The sequence below is a fragment of the Festucalex cinctus genome, chromosome 2 (assembly GCF_051991245.1).
Source record: "Festucalex cinctus isolate MCC-2025b chromosome 2, RoL_Fcin_1.0, whole genome shotgun sequence".
Lineage (NCBI taxonomy): Eukaryota > Metazoa > Chordata > Actinopteri > Syngnathiformes > Syngnathidae > Festucalex > Festucalex cinctus.
In genome coordinates, this window is record NC_135412.1 from 19526033 (window position 1) to 19546020 (window position 19988).

The window sequence follows — 19988 nt, forward strand, 5'->3', positions numbered from 1 at the left end:
AAATCAAATAACTTACATATCAAATTTGTGACACGATTAGAATCAGCCCTAAGTTTGTTACTTGTTTTTAATCACACAGGTCATTTTAAGCATAGGCTAGTCTCAAAACAATTTATGTAAATATGGGCCCCACATCGTCCATTCAAAAATAATGGAAAACGTGTCATTTATTAAACCATGAACATTTCTGAAACACGTGAAGAGTCTCATTTAAGGGGCTTGTAAACTACGCCCATATTTGGACTTTCTAAATGGAGCGGTTTGTGTAATGTATGTATGATTCAAACTACAGTAAAAAAACTGAGGGTGTACCCAAACTGCTATTGAAAATGTAAGGGAGGTGGGAATGGTGTCCTGATGTGTGCGAGGTATACCCGCCGTCCGGCATCACCGCAGCATTGTGTTGCCTATTCATTTTGGACGGAGCCGTTCCGTCCCACGACACGACATGGGTGTTCCCCACGCACACGCGCAGCTTTTATTTGATTTTTTTGTATTTTTCTTAACCACTCCATTAACTACGTGCTATATAAAGTTTTAAATTTTTCTATAGGAAAGTAATATAAAAAAAAATACAAACCATTAAATACAGCTCAGGTTAGGTTTTTTTTCCTTTTTTTTTTTTTTAATGCGAGAGAGGGTGAGAGCACTGTGCGATTACGCACGCGCAGTTTAGAGGGAACGGTAGTCCATATGCGTTGAATTTGTGCAGTGTGGGCGTGTACGCGCCAGGTGAGTGTGTATTTTTTCATCATCTTTTTTTTTTTTTAAAGCATATTTAAATGAATTGCTCGCCGACATCACTCACATGTCCGACACACACAAACAACATTTTGGGAGAAATGGCAGCAAATATTTGCTCACATGTGGGGGCAGCTTGTAGCGCTGACCCAAAATCAACACGCCGGCATGGATGTAGAATAATAATGTGGCACGTTTTAGCAGCTGCTTGCTCGCAGCTTGTTAGCAGTGCCGTAGAGTTCTCTTTCGTTAATTTGTCACTGTCGACTATCTTGCCTTTTCCCGTTTTACCCCCCCAAAATACAGTGAGTAACAAACTTGTATGTTTTAAAAATTGACCTATTACTGCTTATTTGTTGAAATGGTATGTTCAATACATGTTAAAACCTTTTTAGTTTGGCATTTTAAATTCTCTTTTTAAGCCCTTTTATTTATTTTCTTAGTCCCTAGTTCCTTTTATCATATTGTCTTTGGCCTTGTTTTTGCCTTTTATTCTGTTTTCTTTTAGCCTGTAACTTTTTATTTTGTTGTATTTTAGTTTTTAGCTCCAGTGTTTCCTGGATGCCTTTCCTCACGAGGTTTCACTGTGCCCCCCTTTTTTTTTTGGGGGGGGGGGGGGGGTGTTTGGGGGGATGGGTGTTTCTTCTTTTTATTGTATTATGGATGCTTTAATTGTTTAGCACCTTGATTTGCACTTTAATATACGAGAGGTGCTATATAAATAAAGTTGGATTGATTGAAGTTTGATAAAAAGTTTAAATCATACATCATTTAATGAATTAAATAAAGGCAGGAAAGCTGAACTTGAAAGGTAATTAACAAATCTCGTCTCATCCACTTCATTTTTCATTGTAACTATCCTCAGGAGCGGGATAAAGTTAGGTTCTGTCGGCAAGTGTACTTTGTGCCTGTGTGCTATGCAGCTGACAGATTTACATGCGTGCTTCGGCTCCATCACTCATCTGGCCTGCCATGAGTCACACACTGGCGTTGTTTTGTTTACTTTGGAGTCGTGTGACACATCGTACACGCCATCATTTATCTGCAAGTCATTTTATAAAAAAAAAAAAGAACAATATTTTTGCTTTAATGTTAAGAGTCACGCTAGCAACGATCAAACATGAATTGTTTATTAATTATTTTTTTTACCTTTTTCTATCTCAAGGCAAGTCAAGTCCCCTCATATCCAAAAACAGACGGTGCCTGGTGAAATAAGGAAGGATACACAGCCTGATGGACATCCACACTCTTTATCGCAGGTTTGAAAATATCAATATAGCATTGTGCGTGTGTGTGCATGTGGTGGAAGACGGTAAATTTCGTAGAGAGAATTTTACTCTACAAAATTAACTGTGTGGATTTCTTGGCCTCTCCTGTAAGACTTTATCATCTATCCATCCTACAATCAGATTGGCACAGAGCTTGACAAACTTACATTAATTAGTTTACACTAGATAATATTTGTCCTACTTGTTCTCAATTAAATAGAGGCAAAAGTGTACGGTACTTAAAAAAATATTGACTATAACTAAAGTGTGATTCAAAGCTGTATTTTTCCGTGTTGCGTTTATTTTCTTTATCAAATTTTCAGTGCTGTATGTCAGATGGTGCGCCCGTCACACCGCTGCTACTCTACATTTATCTCTGCATTCATGAGGAACAAAACATGCCCAAGGATAAACACAAACAAACAGAACTGCGCCTCCACCTTCCTGCTTCCCAAGCATGCAGGACAGTTTATGTGGGATGTTGAGATAGCATCTCTCTGCTTCATCGTCTTCTTCTCACCACACTATACTTGTCCAACACAAAGAAAACACACTTCGGAAGTGTTTTCCTTTAAACTCTCAAATTGGCCTTTTATTACTTTTTTTTTTTTTAAATACCAACAGACGTCTACTAAGCCCCCCCTCAACCTCTACCCCTATCTTTTGCAACTTTCTTCTTTTCATAGTCTATGTACCTGAGTAAATTCACAGAAACATCGAACACATATACTAGACAGATACTGACATTACATATTATACATGTAGGTATTAGAACTCAGACTCAAATTGTTATGTTCTGGGGTTGGATCCCAAAACGCAGACACAAATAAGAGTTTTAACACTTTATTCGCTTAACATCAAGAGGCATGGAACAAACTTGACTTGAACAGAAACAACGGGAACGCATCATGGATCCAGAGGCATGGAACAGCGCGAGCAGAGGAGTAGGTGGCCACATGGACAGAGGAACGGATTAATAATTCTTTCAGATTTATATAGATAGGATCAGATTGGCTGTGGTCAAACATGTGGGTAACAGGGCTGACATGGATTTCTCTGATTGGCTTCTGACTAGATAAAGAGATTAAAGATTCCTGACATCACATAGCTTCTGACTTCACATAGGTTCTTACCAGTTGAAACTAGATGCTGGTGACATCAGTTCAAAACAGACACTTGACCACCCAGTCATGACCCGAACATAACCCTTGCCCCAAATAAAACACAGACAAAACACAGTCATGACACAAATCAATTGTATGATTACTCAATGTTACTCAATGTACATTTGCTGCAAAACACGCCATAGTCCGACACGTGAAAATTCCCAATTTGATCAAATTGGTAAATAGTGCGCTTATATGACACTTGATATAAGTGATCATATCTTGACAAACCCATAAACTTTTTTTGTGTAGCACACACCTACATGTTAACACACAGAAAGGTTAACCTTTTTAGTTTAAAATACCTTACTTGAACCTCCAACGTTGCTACTTGCTAGCGTTAAGATTGTTCGCCTCTCAGGTCCGATATCGAGGTTTACAAATTATCTTTAGTTTGTTGCTAGCACGGCGTTAGCCGGCCAACAGCGACGCTTTAGCAGCTCAAATATTCCATTAGGCAACTGAACTGGACCATGTATGTAGCTTTCTTGCATATGAATTATCCCCCCCCAGCCCAACATTTACATACAGGAAAATTATAATTCAGGGTTTGTTTTCAGGTGTCATCTTGGTCTCACAATCTCAAATGTGAACAGTATTATAAAGAGGATCGTTGATTGCCAATTCTAGTTGAACCTGCACACTTGCATTTGCATGTGCATTTAGAAGTTTAGAAAATGTCAAATTAAGTGTTCAGGGGTACACAGCTGCTGGAGGTTTTTCTCACTCACTGCTGGGTTATTACAATGATTTTAATCCTCCTTCCCAGCAGAAAGGGTCAAATTCCATAATGACCTTTCCTTGGGGACCTTGGTGATGACTGTTCCTGTAGAGACAATTATCCATCCATTTTTTTCTCCATTCCATTCTATTCCTGTTTCTTTTTCCTCATGCACACCCATGTAGTCCTTGTATCCGTCCGGGTATCCTTGAAAGACAGCGGTATCCTCTCATGGCTAATAAAAGTCACACAAGCCATATCGGATATACAGATATTCACATTGACATATGGGGGCAGGCTTCTTGTCGGGTTTCACTCAGGGTCCCAGCAGCAGCATCGCAGTGGGCTGGTGGTTTCGTTTGGTCTAAATGTGTGTGCGCGCATATCTCTGCTGGGCGGTGTCATAGCAGCACTTGTTGATTCTGGTGCATCGAATTTCTGGCCGTCTGTCACGTCCAATTACAGTGCTGCGGGGCTGACGCACACAGGCTTCCTCTGTGCGTCTGCGCAGGGGTTTGTCGCTCACCTCCAGCTGTGCCGTGCTGACGTGACGAGCAACAAGTTTCCGCTTGCGATTTGGCCCGCTTGGCACCGTTCTCATCACCCGCGGGGAGAATCTCATTGCTGCTGTCAGTATCACCCTATGACTTATTTACTTCAGTTGGGCGTCCTGCGATTTGAGCCCTACGAATCCCCAGATTGCAAGTGGGCGTCTCCAAGGTGTTGTATAAACTGTGATCCTACGTTCATGTGACACTATTAGTCTAATTTTAAAAATATGCACAAGTGTTTTGCAACCAAAGTTTGGGTTGGCTGTGTCTCCATGCCCATGTGACCCAATTACTGCACGGCTAGCCTGCAGTGTGAACGTGTGAACTTGAAGGCGAGTCCTTCCCCCCCCCCGACCCCAAAATGAAAGCGGGCGAGAGAAACTCTGGGTTTATTTTTTCTGTCCCGTGTTTTCTTTCACAGTTCCATCAGCCAACGTGGAGAGTGATCCTTTTCCGACTCAACGCGGGTGTTGTCGAGGCCACACGCACACACATATGTGCAAAACATACACACCTGCTCGCCGTGTGAATACATGCACTCACATTTTTGTAGTGCACATTGATATTTAATAAGTCCATAAAGATTTAACACTTTTATAACTTATTTCTGCCTAGTTTCCTTTTAATAGACGGTTTGCTTTTACTACTGATTTGGCCTGCTCTAACCTTTCCTTTTTGACTTCTTTTCTCAGCCTCATTTAATCAGGTTTACAATCTAAGATATTGTTCAATAGTTCATATATATATATATATATATATATATATATATATATATATATATATATATATATATATATATATACACAAATTTTTTGCCACTTCTCATCCAACCCCTTCCAATAAAATACTCTTGGCCCTCAGCTTCCCCTCTCAGCTTCCCAGGAGGCCTTGCAGGAGACGGCCGAGTGGATAGGGGAGTTGGAGAAGGCCTTGAGGGAGAGCATGAACACTTCTGCACATAGGGAGGCGCTCTGGGCCCAAGAGGAGGCAGTCCGCGTTCGGGCCCACAGACAGGTGTACCTGATACCTTCTGCACACACCCATTCATGCCTTAAAGGGCTGCGGAATTTGCAGTGCAAGGCAACTTATTCGACAGAGACGAAAGAGTAGGAGATATGCCCTCGTGTGGCTGACATTTGTAACTGCAGGCAGGATGGGGTTAAATCTAATCATTACTCAAATAATGTGAAGCTTTCGGCACGGTATTTTAAATAGGGCATCATTATCGTTTCCGTCCTGTGTGATACTGTAATAATGCATTGAGCAATGAGTATATCATTACAATGAATAAAAAAACAGACACATAATAAGACATGAAGAAGAGAGTATGCATTCAGTCCTATTTTGTGGCTGTAAAAGCTTTCACTCTTCCGGGAAGATTTTTGATTGTGTCTGCATACATTTTTCAACATTCATCCAGCAGAACAGTTGTGAGGTCAGTACTGAAATCACAGTGGCCTTTTATTGTGGTCAGTCCAAGGCCTATCTGGGTACTAATGATGATGTCTATTCAGCATCTGGGTACTAATGCTAATTTCTATCCAGCATCTTGATATGGCACACCAGTCAGGTGGTATGGATTATCTCGGCAAAGGAGAAGTGCTCACTATCACAGATTTAGACTGGTTTGTGAACCATATCTCACAGAAATGGGGATATTGTGTATGTGGAACAAGTTTCAGATCTCATAAAAAAATGGGAGCAAAAACAAACGTATTGCGGTTAAATTTTTGTTGCGTAATAAGACTCAAGTTCATCCATTCCAAACTCACACTCATGTGCCTTAGTTTAAGTCTCTTGCTTTGTGCACTGAGAAATAAATAGTCATGCTGGAACAGTAAAGGACCTACTCCAAACTGGTCTAACAAAATTTGAAGCATGCGATTTTTCAAAGTAGCTTGGTATGTTGAAGAACAGTGGGGAATCTACAGCACAGATGTATTAATCAATTTATTAGGAGATGTGCCCCGGGACTTTTGTCTTTGTAATGTAGTTTCAGATCCTCGGATTGCATGTTCTGCAATTCTTGTGATTGATGGCTGCTTGGTTGGTAAGCCCCTTAAGTGTGTTTTGCACATGTGTCTGCATCGCTGTGTGCCTGCTGGGAAGTCAAGAAACGGATTGAATTGAGTGTGTTTTCCCCTTGGCGCGTGCGTGGGTGTGCGTGTGCGTGTGCATTTGAATGAGAATGACCTCACATTAGTTATAAGTGCCGTAAGAAAGACGGGAGCCACCAGCGGTTTCAACTACAACTAACATTTTTGTGGTGGAGTGGAATACCTCTTGTCTCACACACAGAGAAAGACAAACAGTGACAAGGAGGAATCGAAAAGAAAAGTATGGGTGGTTGAAGCAAAAGAAGTGTTGAATTCAGTTTACAAAACTTAAATGTAGTTAATATTCCTTTCATGCTTAATTTTCTGTCAGTATTTGTGACGCCAGGACATTAATGACTCCAATAACTTAACATATACGTTTATTCTCATGTCCGCAATCAATCACACGCTCACAACAGCAGCAGGGTATTAAAGAATACCCCACAACTTTGGGAAATGAGGCTCTCCATAGAAGCTACATCAAGCTTAATCGGGCGGGGGCTCAAAACATGTACACATAATAACAAAGGCCAAAGGCAACATAGTGCAGTGTGCATTACGCAAACAAAGTCTCTGCCAAGTGAAAATAAATGTCTTATGAGTTTGTCACACCACAGAGAACACTTTGTTAAAAATCCTGCCAAAATATGGTCAAGCGAATAAATGGAGGCTTCAAAATTGCTCTCAAATGCTGTGGCATGGAATGCCCCACAACAAAAGGAGCTAGCCACCAGATAATTGAGCTCAAAGGTAGTAGCAACTAGGGATGTGTTGATAAGGGCAATATTGTAATATTGTGATATTAAAACTGCCACAATATCGTCGGCGTCATATTCACGATATTTAAAATAGTGTTGTTCCGATACCGATACTGGTATCGGCAGAGGTGCCGATATTGCATTAAAACAGTGGTATCGGTATCGGTGACTACTCACAAGTAACATGCAGATACCATTAATTCCAACACTAATATAGGATTTTGGATGCAGCATCTTGTGTCTTGCTGGTGCACAACATTCACTGATATGTGATATGTTCACTGCATGCCGATCTAAGATACCCTATCGGCCCTTGAATGCTCTGAACCAATGGCAGGACAGCTTTTTCATGTTGAGGAAAAAAAATCTTAAGTATAGATATGGTATCGGTATTGGCCGATACTGCAAATCTGGGTATCGGTATCGTATCGGGAGCCAAAAAACGGTATCGGAACAACACTAATTTAAAAGGAACACATCTGTGAAAAAAGTCAGTTTGATTTCCATTTGTGCTGTTCTAGCACCCTCTGGTGGCTAGTTTTTTTGTGCAACTTAATTTTTATTAGGCATGTTTTGGCCCTTCCCATGTTTAAAATCTACGCTAATTGCCAGATGAAGGTGAACGTAATATGCCTGTGAACTGAATCAATACGTGGAGGAACTCAATGTGTGCGTGCATTAACAGGCGCCTCAATATTGTTATTGTTATTGTAGGTGGTTTATATGCAATATCGTGATAATTATTATATTAATAATAATAATTATTATAGGTTTTCATTTGTAACCATAACTTCATCTATCGCGGGGCTACTTCGCTACTTCACATGTTTTGGGGGGCCAGGCAAAAAAAATGTCATGTTTTTGAGGGGAAATTTGGTTTGCAAGAACTGACACCATGACGATAAGAGCTCATCGCCCCCCAAATTCCCGTTCCCTCCTTGTGACTACGTTCGGAAATATGCTCCGAGCTCCGCCAGATGGTGTCGTTTCTAGGTAAACGCGGTAAAAAGATGACTGTTTGACCTTCATTCTTTCAGCAAATGGCCATGTACCGAAAAAAAGGACATTTTTGCTATAGTTTATGGAAACACAACATTTTTAGTTTTCTTTTTTTTTTTTAAAGCATTTTCATCATTGGCGGCACGGTGAATCAGTGGTTAGCACGTCCGTCTCCCAGTTCTGTGGACTCGGGTTCGAGTCCAGGCTCCGGCCTTCCTGTGTGGAGTTTGCATGTTCTCCCCGTGCCTGCCTGGGTCTTCTTCGGGTACTCCGGTCTCCTCCCACATTCCAAAGACATGCATGGCAGCTTGATTGGACGCTCCGAATTGTCCCGAGGTGTGCTTGTGAGCGTGGAAGGTTGTTCGTTTCTGTGTGCCCTGCGATTGGCTGGCAACCAGTCCAGGGTGTCCCCAGCCTACTGCCCAGAGCCAGCTGAGATAGGCGCCGGCACCCCCCGCAACCCTTGTGAGGAATAAGCGGTCAAGAAAATGGATGGATGGATGGGTGGATGGATGGATGGATGGATTTTCATCATTATTTTATTTTGTTCATGCAAATGTTTTTTTCAATTTATTTTTTTATAACCTTGGTTCATTCAACAAAGCTTATTTAGAACAAAATAAGTCTCATTTTAGTCTATGTATACAAGTAGAATCAAAGTTCAGCAAACGAGCTTTTCACGACAGGTGGGAACGAAAGTTACAAATACGGCGGTGGGACCTTTCACACGCACAAAGTCATTTTTCGCCCCAAATGAAGCGAGAAATGCCTCCAAAATAATTGGGCCCCAACATGCAGAGAACATACTGAGCCATTGTGCTGTCATGCTGGTGAATGGGCTTGATCCTAACTGAGCCAGAATCTAGCAGTCATGCTGTCTCCCCAACAAAAGATAACCATTTGGCTCAGTGCTCAAGCTGCTCGGTGGCCACGATGCTCACTGCTCTCATTGCTGTGAGCCAACATGACATCATGCACACAAGACGGAGGCTACATGTGAACATTAGCATGCAATTGCACTGTGTCCCGGACTGAGGAGAAAAAAAAAAAAAAAGCTCTATAATGGGTCAGTAAAATATCACCTGATCTTGGCACCATTCCTGGCATTCTCACATTTGCCCCCCTTGAAATGTTCTTTCTTCTCCTCTGTGTCCCAAAGTAATCAGTCTCATGATGTGTAATGCGGTGAAAGTCTTCCATCAGCCTGACTGGCTGAAATGGGGCATGGGTAATGCTCCGGGTCACTTTTCTTCACACCCTCTCTGTAGAGTCACTCGGTCTCTTGTGTCCGTCATCCTGAGCCTGAGCTGCTTTCTCACCCATCTGCCGCTTTAACTCGTTTGGCCCAATTATCTCCACACTTGTTCTGCCGTTGTCCCGCTATCTGTCCAAATCTCTTGCCCCCCCCAACCCCCTCCCCCCCACCCCACTGTGTCATTTGAACCAGGCCTTTGAACCATCAACACCGACGCAAATGGACAAGAGGGGATTTGGCCCTTACCTCTTGAGCCCTCAATCAGCTTAGCCAGTCTTAGTAAGCCTTAGCCAGGCTGCAAAGCTTTCCCTTGAAGTTGAGCTAAATTAGCACGCACAGGCTTGCCGCTAAGCTGATTAGCTCGCTAATTTCACTAAAATGCATTGTATTCCTTATTAATGATGTGATTGTGACACAAGGGCTAGTCTGGGTGGTGGCCCAATGTCGGGCTGACGGATCCATATGTGACGTGGGTGACCCTTGGCTTTCATAATGGAGCTTTTCAAGCAAAACATCAAACAGTGAAAATAATTCCAAGTTATTCATTTATCAACACCCTCGCTTGTCATGTGCTGGGAGACTTTGATGGGATTTTTGACATTTTTGATGTGTTGTTTTCTGAGTGAATTAGCTGTTGGACGATTATGAATAGAGACAGACCGATATTCTTTTTTTTAAGGCCCGATACTGATACCGTTTATTAGTAGTCAAGGACTCAGATAACAGATATTTGGAGCCAATATTAATATTCACTATAAGGCAAGGCAAGTTTATTTATATAGCACATTTTATACACAAGGCAACTCAATGTGCTTTACACAAGGAAAGACTACACATAAGCATCAACACACACAGTAATTAACATTCAGAGGAAGAAGAGTAAATAAAAGTAGGTTACAAAATTTATTAAGAGAACATGCAATGACAATATTAAAACATTATTCAGCAAACTTTAAAACATATAGCACAGTTATAGTTTAACATAATAATAAAAATAATAATAATTAAAAAGGAAGGGGAAAAAAACTTAACTAAAGTTGTTTAAAAGTCCTTAATCGAAAGTATGAGAAAAAAAGGGAATGTGGAAAATGGAAAAATATTGGAAAAATAAATATAATTGAAAATGGAAAAAATAAGTACAATATAAATATAAGGGAAAATATTCATCAAAAATGAAATGGCTTCAAAAATGAAAAAAAAAATACAAACTGCAGCTCCTTTTTTTCAAAGCATATATATATATTGAACAACGTTTAGGTTTCCTATAATATAGGAGTTAAAAAAAAAAAATAAATCTTATTCAGTAGACATTTTTGTTTTAATAAAATCTAACCAAAAGTTTAGGCATCTTCCAGGGGCAGTAGCACGTCTTCAAAAATTCAATAAAAACTTAAATAAGTAGCTCCCTATCATTTGCTACAGTAAATACAGTTGTTTTTTATTTCAAAATATCTGAAGTATTAAAATTTTACTTGTCTTAATTTTAATTTCAAAGACAGAACGTGTAGCGAGCATCTCTGAAGAATTAAATAATTAGTTCACTGATTTTTTTTTTTTCCTCCCCTGAACACTTTTTTTTAAATTGATCTATTGTCTCGCCGTAATTCTTCAAAATGGCCGATGCCAATATTCATCAAAATGCTGAATATCGGCCCAGCCGATTATCGGTCTATCCTTAATCATGAAGTTAATTATTGTTGCCAGATATATTTTGTTTTATTGCAATGATTCAGTGCGTTTCCAGACTCCGATGAATCCAAACTGCATTTCATTTCAAAGTTGTGTACTCGCCCGACTCTCGCTGGTGTGAATGTGATCTACATGAACATCTGTGAAGCACACCTACCAAACAGACGGCGATGGAGAGCGTCCTGAAAATGTGCGAACGATTTGGTCCCATCATAAAAGAGGCCCGCTCCTTCTTTTATGTCCCACCCCATGGAGTGCTTTCCACTTTTTCTTTCGTTTCCATTTCCCTTCCTTTATGTTAGATCCAACAATAATTTGTCTTATCCGTCTTATCTCGGAAATCTACACATTGTCACAATTGAAAATAAAATGAATTGTTGTAGTTTTCCAATGACATCACCTAAAGACGACTTACAGTGTTGCGTCCTTTGGGAGAGTGCTCGCTGTCAGACAATTACACACTTCCTGTGTCGGGATAATAATGCCCTAAGGTCACATCCTGTCTGTCAGATGCTCAGGTGGGACAAGTGGGCCCGAATGGTTGGAGGGCATGCACGTTCATTGATCTCACCTGCTCTCAAGTAGACAAACACTCCAGCGTGTAAAAGAAATTAGCAAGCCAAAGGAAGAGGAGGGGAGAGCCGAAGACTTGCCGCTGCAACAACAGACTCCGGTCATTTGACCTGCCCCTCAATTTTCAAGCAGCCGTGCATTCCATTCATTCATCTCACCTAATTTTCACCTTCATTCTGACTAGTAACATTAGTTATACCTGCACAATCCAATAAAAGCCAATACAATAGCTACTATATTTTGCACTCAGCCTTTTAAGGGTAACATTTCTTAGGTTAGATTTAACAGGTATTAATTCAAAATATGCACATTGTTCTGATTAACTCATTTGCTCCCAAAAACGTATAAATATGTTCTATTTCAAATGTCTTAAGTGTCCCAAAGACGTATTTATACGTTTTTATATTATACGTTGTTGTTGTTTAAAAAAAAAAAAAATGCTAGAGCATACAGAAGGCTTTGATGCAGCCTCTCAACTGCAAAGAACGGTTGAATAAAATGGTAGTTATGACGCAAACGATCAGCAGGTGGCAGCAGAGCACAGGAGATCAACCAGGGCCACGTTGAAAAAATTTCTTACTCCGAATTCTAAATAGATTTGTGAATAATGATGAAACTTAGCTATATTCTAATGCTAATTGCTGCAAAACGGAAACAGACAGAAATATATATTTTTTTCCAAATGAAAGAAGAGACTTTAATCTTTCTTTTTTTGGGTTCCATATTTTTATAGCAAGAGAACACAATCTTCTGTGGGCCTTGAAAATCAGTCAAAATGCAGTAAAACAGCCGGGAGCGAAGGGGATTGTTGAGTGAATGAGTTAATCTAGCCAATTTTTAATGTAGTTTAATTTCGTTTGGGTTTTCTTACACATTCTGGCTACCTTTTTTTTTAGCTTCATTTTTACGTTCTCTTTTTATTTTCATTACTTTCCAATGCTGAATTTGATATAAGGATCTCATTACTTTGCACAGGTGTACCTAATGTTGTAGCTGATCAAATACAGTTCTTATTAGCATGCACACGTACAATATAAACAAGCACAATCATTGTCTCTTTTATGCAGCATGGGTCCATACTGTTGATATTCAAATTATGTTTCTCCTTGACTAGCTGGAAGAGCTGATGGGGGCCCTGGAGAAGACGAGACAGGAACTGGACACCACAAAGTTGCATCTGTCCTCCACTCAGCAGACCTTGCATGAACGAGACGGGCATCTCAACAGCCTGCGGCAGGAAAGACGAAAGCAGCTGGAAGAAATTCTGGAAATGAAGTTAGTTTCACGCTGTCTTTATACTTACCTCCATTCTTCTGTTAATGCATGGACTGCGTTAATGAGTGTGTCGTCAAAACATTTTCAGCTGTATCCCCGCTGACATAAAGTGTGAGTTGGGGAACCTTGTGGTGAATGATGTCAGATACTTTATGTTGAGCTGATGAGAAGTTTTGGTCGGTGTGACCCTGTTGCCTTTTTTGACAATCTTTCAGGTATGTCTTATCATTAGTAGACCCACAAATGAGTTCCAAAAAGCCATAGGCTCAAAATCTGTCAAGTGTCCTTAAAGAAAACTTGCCCAAGAGATTTTGTTTTGACTGCTTCCAAATTTGAACAATGTTCTCAAAGCTGGATGACATGTAATTGCATCAAATTTTAGTTTCATCATTGTGTAATGGGGAGAGCATGGCAGCAATGGTTAACTCATTCACTCCCAGCCATTTTCAGTCCCGTTCGCTCCCGGCTGTTTTACTGGATTTTGACTGATTTTGCAAGGCCCACAGAATATTGTGTTCTATTGCTATAAAAGCATGGGACCTATCAAAAGAAAGATTAAAGTCTCTTCTTTCAGCAGGAAAAAAACGTATGTTTCTATCTGTTTCCGTTTTGCAGCAATTAGCATTAGAAGAGAGCTAAGTTTCATCAGTTTTCACAAATCTATTTAAAATTGTAACCCCGGGTTTACACCGGTTGCGGTTGCGGTGCGGCTGCGGTGCGGTGCGTCTTGACTGCGTGCTCCGGACGCGTCAATTTTTTGGCCAATCCACACCGGCTCCGCACAGCTGCGGTCCGGCAGCTCCGTCGACGACCACTTCCCGCCGTATCTCGCGTGACCGCGCGCGATCATGTGGCATTAAAAACAACGACAAACACACAGAAAGTCTGTGCTCAACAGAGAATCAGAAAGAGAGGTGGACTTTTATTATTTTGTGGCTTTCTACCTCCAATATAAACCTCTCCTCGTCCATGTTCGCTGGTGTCTAAACCGTGAATGAGCACCTCGCACGTTAACTCCAGGCCCGTCTACGCCCACATCACGTTTTGCTAGCATGCTTGCGAAATAGGAGCTGGCGAGTGTTTTATCTTGAAAGGTAACCGGAAACTTATTTTGAAACTGCGTCGGTCTTCCTGTCCCGCTCGATGTGTTTTGTGCTAGCTTGCCATTTGCCGGAGGCCTACCGCTGTGGCGTCCGGCAAAAATAGAAAATAGGTCTATCCTTGCGGAAGGGCTGCGGCACGCCGCAGCTGAGACGCAGTCGACACGCAACGCACCCGCAAGCGGTGTAAACTGCACCATTCGAATGAATGGAATCTAATTGCTTGCGTCGCCGGAACGCACCGCAACCGCACCGCAACCGCATCCGGTGAAAACCCGGGGTAAGTAATTGAGCTTTTTTTTTCTACATGGCCCTGGTTGATCTCCTTTGCTCTGCTGCCACCTGCTGGCCATTTGTGTAATAACTAACATTTCTGCAACCCTTCTTTGCAGTTGAGAGGCTGCATCAAAGCCTTCTGTATGCTCTAGCATAAATTTTTTTTTTTTTTTTTAAAGTGTCTTTGGGACACTTAGAACATTTAAAAAAAAAACGTATTTATACTTTATTGGGAGTAAATGAGTTAAGCATATATATGGGGCTATCACAAGGTCCTAATGTTTTGTGTTTGATGAAAATCATGTGCTCTGATTTCATTCAAACCCTCATTGTGAGTCCTCCACATCCCAAAGGAGCATGGGGGTTCCTTGCAGCTGTAATTGACCTTGCTTTGTGCACTGGGGCACAATCATGGTGAAAAACGCATACGACCTTTCCCAAATTGCATGTACGCTAAGATGAAATGATATACGGTGTATGCATGAGTCTCACATAGATAATCAATGATGGGATGTGTTGTTGCTTTCATGTGTTTGAGTGCAAGAGCAATAAAACGTGTGATGTTGCCTGTGTTTGACACAAAGAAAGGAAAAAAAAAAGAGCTGGATGTGTTTCAAAGTGTGAGCATATGAATATGTGAGTGAATTCTGTGATGTGTCATTGGAGGAAGTGCATGTGTGTTTGTTTTGACGGCTCGGATAGAAGGTGTGGGTAGTTCCAAATGTGCTCGTCAGAAAAGTAACTGGAATGTCATACAGTGTAATTATTGGATTTCATTCCAGTATGACTTGCAAAGACATTTATGTCTCTCTTTTTTTTTTTTTAAGACAACATAGTTTATATCATAAACGTGTATAAATATCTTTCTGTTCCACTTTCCCGAATCGAAGCAGTCGTTTCCAACAGGACAAATGTCTGACATATGAGACAGTCACAAGCTGCACTTCTTTTTAGATGTAAAATTACAAACACATTCACAGAACATTGCCTTGGCTGGTGAATTATTCTTGTATAGTCTGCTGCCGCGAGTTGTAAATCATTATTGTATTACCATTACAGAAATATTTGAGGAAGAAAGTCAGTGTGATGGTTGGCTGACATAAACATCAAAATTGCATGTGCTGTTTGTGTGGATGCGAGTCCACACTGACACACGCAAATTGAAGGGGCGCGGAGGGCACAATGATGTATGTGTGTGTGGTCTTAGCATGCGTTGCAGTGTGCATGAGGGGGTCAGAATCATGGGTTGTGGGTCAGCGACGATGCGGATTAAAGGAGTATTGAACTGTGAGTGGGGCAAATTCAGCTGTGAGAGACTCACTTGCATCTTAACAAGCCTCTGAGATGCCGAATGTGCGCACACGCTTGCGTATGCGCGCTCTCCTGTAGATACCGTAAACACACACACCATATTCCCACAGCACGGCTCTGGTTCAATTTAGTACAGACACAAGCAAACAGGCCAGATAGGGTAGAGAATGTGAAGTAATGGGAGAACGTGAGAGGGAGGGGGCGGGCGCTGCACACGCTGGAGCATTTAAATCCTAGAAATCAGGAGAGAAGCTTGCGTGTGTGCCAAGTCGCTCTTTTTTTTTTTTCACTTGCAGTGGGGCATTTGTTTAAAATAAATAAATAAATAAATACAAATAAGAATAAACAAAAGGCCAGCTGTGGAAAACTATGTGGCAATGTTTGAAAGCGTGTGTGAGTGTCTGAGAAAGAGACTTCATTGTTGTTGATTTAAAAAAAAAAAAAAAAAAAAAAGAATCATTTGCAGTATTGTTGCACGGCGCTAGTTCGTCTACTGTTTGTGTATGTCGCATCGAAAGCCGTGGTGGCCAACCACGTGGCACCGGCCGAATGGATCATTAGCAGAATGAAAAGTGACTTGTTCGCTCTTTGATATGCGGCACATCTGCAGCCGATTTTATTTTGAAAAAGCAACCGCTTCCTTCCCATGTGTCTGTCGCACCTCACTTGTCTTCAAGTGTCACAAGTTTGAAGCGTGACGCGATGCACTCGACATCAAAGTGGACGGACCGCGTTGTGTGAAAAAAGGAGGCATCGATCCATCACACTTACATGATTCAAAAGACAGAATAATTACAAGAGAGGCAGCAGAAGATTTGATGTAAAAAGAAAAAAGATGATGAAGGTTTAGAGAGTGAGTGATGGAGAGGGTGGTTGTTGAGGAAAAGGAGTAAGGGAATGATGGATGGAGTGACACAAGAAAGACGAGAGAACGACGAGTGGAGCTGCAAATGACAAGGGAGGAAGCAGTGTATGGTGTCTCTGTAAGCCCACCATGTACTGCTACACCAATAAACAACATGCTATGGCAAACTTTGAAGCAGCATTTTGAGGGATTTCTTCATCACTGGCGATGAGTGGTGAGATTTGAATACAGTTTGGTGTACCTTGAAGAATATTACTGTCAGTTTCTCACATTTAGTCACAAATAATATAACCCTAGCCAACAATTTATTGTTTTCCAGCCTATGATATGTTCATGGTTTCTGGCTACTTTTGGGCTGCTGAGTCCAAAAATGTTATCAGTTTCTTTAAACTGGCACTCGATTTTGAGATAAATATTTGTGATAATTGATAAGGATCTGTGACATTTTTAGGAAATGACTTTAAAGCAGGGGTGTCCAACCTACGGCCCGGGGGCCATTTGCAGCCCGCCATCCATTTTTCAGTGGCCCGCGACATGACTCGGTTAAATTAAATTAATAAAAACAAAAATGTTTGGAGATGGTCAAAGTAAGAAGGGACGGTGTCGAAAAATACAGGTGCCATTAAACGTTATTTTAGTTAACTAAATAACAAATTAAAAAAATTGAAAAAACAATGGTAACAAAATAAAATAAAAATGAAAATGCGTTTTAAAAAACGAAAACTAAACTACATTTTATGCTTACAAAACTAAAACTATAATTATAGTAAACGTCCTTCGTTTTAGTCTTTGGTAATGAATTTAATGCATGAGTCTTTGGGGATGATTTCAAATGTGATTTTTAGTCATTTATTTTGATTAAAAAAACGGAATAATGACGATTGAAAGTATGTCACACAGAAGTAACGTCATCTAGCAGCAGCCAATAGAAAAGCACCTTCAGATGACATCATTCCCATGGTGTTTTTTTTAAATATTGCGCACAAGTACCGGTAATACACATTAAAAAAATAAAATAAATACTGAAACTAAACTAAAACTAAGCATTTATTAAAGAACTAAAACTAATAACAACTAACAGAACCACCCTGAAAACTAATTAAAACTAAATTTAAAAAACAAAACTCAAAATGAAATAAAAACTAAAATAAAAAATTCCCAAACTATAAAACCTACTGCCATATTACAAATAAATTGGTTTATGTCCTGTAGCATTTTTCTAAATCTGCAAAAGCACAAATAAATTATTTGTACAATTTTTATGACTAAACACAATTTCTTCATCATAACATTATGACCTTGCGTCCTTCTGATTTTCTATATGTGGCCTTCAAATGAAAAAGTTTGGACACCCCTGCTTTAAAGAATCATTGTGCAGTTTGTCACTTTTTTTACTCACTACTGCCACCTCTGGCCCAAAGTGTAACTGCAGCATCTATGTTAGGCTCGTTCATTGTGTGTGTGCGAGTGCGCGCATGATCTTAAAGTGACAGCCACAGTTGACAAACGAAGACATGACTTCAAATGAGGTAAGAAAAACTCCGCCCCTCCCCTCTCAAAGAAACTGTGGAGTGTGCAGGGGTCCGCTATGGGCAGCAGGTGGGGTACACTCTGAACTGGTTGCCAGAAAATCGCAGGGCACACAGATACGGACAATCATCCACACACGCAAGCACAACTTGGGACAATTCGGAGCGCCCAATTAACCTGCCATGCATGTCTTTGGAATGTGGGAGGAGACCGGAGTACCCGGAGAAGACCCACGCGGGCACGGGGAAGAACATGCAAACTCCACCCAGGAAGGCCGGAGCCTGCACTCGAACCCGAGTCCTCAGTACTGGGAACATTACCTTTTGAAACGGCACAATGCATCTTTAACCGTGACTAAAAGTTCTGCTTTGACATCATCTGTTTTTGCATTTGTTTACGGCTAATAGTGCCTAATTTTCAGATGTTTTGCTTGATTTTCCGCATGAAACATGATCTGCATATAGAAAGCTCTCTGAGATAATGATTGTCGTCTTTCACATCGCATCAAAAATAGAAGGCTATTGTCAAAGTTGTAGCATAAAGAAAATATCAATGGCATCATAACTTGCGCATAGTTAGCATTTAGCACTTAAAAAAAAATAGAATTTCTCAAAAATTAGATCCAATTCAGAAAGCAAATGTCTTTTTCTGCTTCATCAACATCAAAATAGTCGAAAAACGGTTGGCACTTTCTTGGCACTAACATATGAGATGAACCATGTAATATATGCAAAGGTGCTATGTGGATATATTTTCAATTGGTATCTTCAATCCTTGGCACGAGCCACCCATATGTATGTTTTGAACTGTCTTGTGGGAATGTTTACTGTCTTGTATAGTGTACTTGTTTTTATTTGTTGTTTTGTTTTACTTCCCTCAAGAGGTTTTGCCTCGTGAGGCCACAATTGTACAAAAATAAGTTTTGTTATGAATCTGTTTTGCCTGGCTAAATCAAATCAAATCTGCACATCAGCAACAATGTTAAATGATGAAAATAAGGGATAGATTATCTGTAGCAGGCCAATACCTGGCCGTATTTCGAGTTATCATACTTGCGACGGTAGCTAATGCCTGGTTTACGATCAGGAAATAGTAATTAGAAGAATACAAAATTGCCATTAATGTCATGCCATTTTACTGAAAAAGTGCCATAATGGGATATTAGGTATTTCTTTAATATTATCTGTCATTATTTTTGGGGGAAATTTCATGTATCAAAAGTATTAGCGGTATTAGTACTTGGTAGTTGGTACCATTGACTACTCAAGAGTTGAAAACTTGTACTTGTATCAGTCTGGAAAAAAAAAAAGTGGTCTAGAACAACCCAAATTGAAATTGTGAAAAAAGTTGACACTTTCCATACGTTTGCTGTTGTGGTTTTAGTTTGCTGTGGTGTCGAACCAGAGGCACTTCTCCTAATTCAGTTGCTTATTCAGCAGAGCAGAAAGTATTAGAAACACATCAGGGACTAGAAGTTGTTACATTGGGGAGATGTACCCAATTTAATTTCATTTGTTTGGTGAATTATTGACCTCCTAAAGACATTTTTATCATCTGAAGAAACAAAGGTATATTCTTTATTTGCATTTCTGTTAACATCCGTATGACATTGAAAAAAAAAACAAGTCCTAAGCCAAGTTTTACATTTCCCTAAATCCGAGTGTCACATACTTGATGTTCACTTCGTTCTCTGTCCAAATTTGCTGCTCTGACCTGTTGTTGGCAAGCGAGAGCAACCCGTGGCATAATGAAGCTTAGAGCAATGGCGACGTTGTGACTTTCAAATCCCCGACGTAGACATCCTGTCTCTGTCG

At 40.4% G+C, this 19988-nt stretch overlaps 1 protein-coding gene across 2 annotated transcripts in view; it reads left to right on the plus strand.

Annotated features, from left to right (window-relative positions):
* The window catches only part of LOC144014045 (ERC protein 2-like), a 168839-nt gene that overhangs the window by 75157 nt on the left and 73694 nt on the right, over nt 1-19988 (plus strand). For both annotated transcript variants that reach the window (XM_077513538.1, XM_077513539.1), the window contains exons 12-13: nt 1907-2000; nt 12932-13092. In XM_077513538.1, the coding sequence (XP_077369664.1) occupies nt 1907-2000; nt 12932-13092 (255 nt within the window). The remainder of the gene's footprint in view (nt 1-1906; nt 2001-12931; nt 13093-19988) is intronic.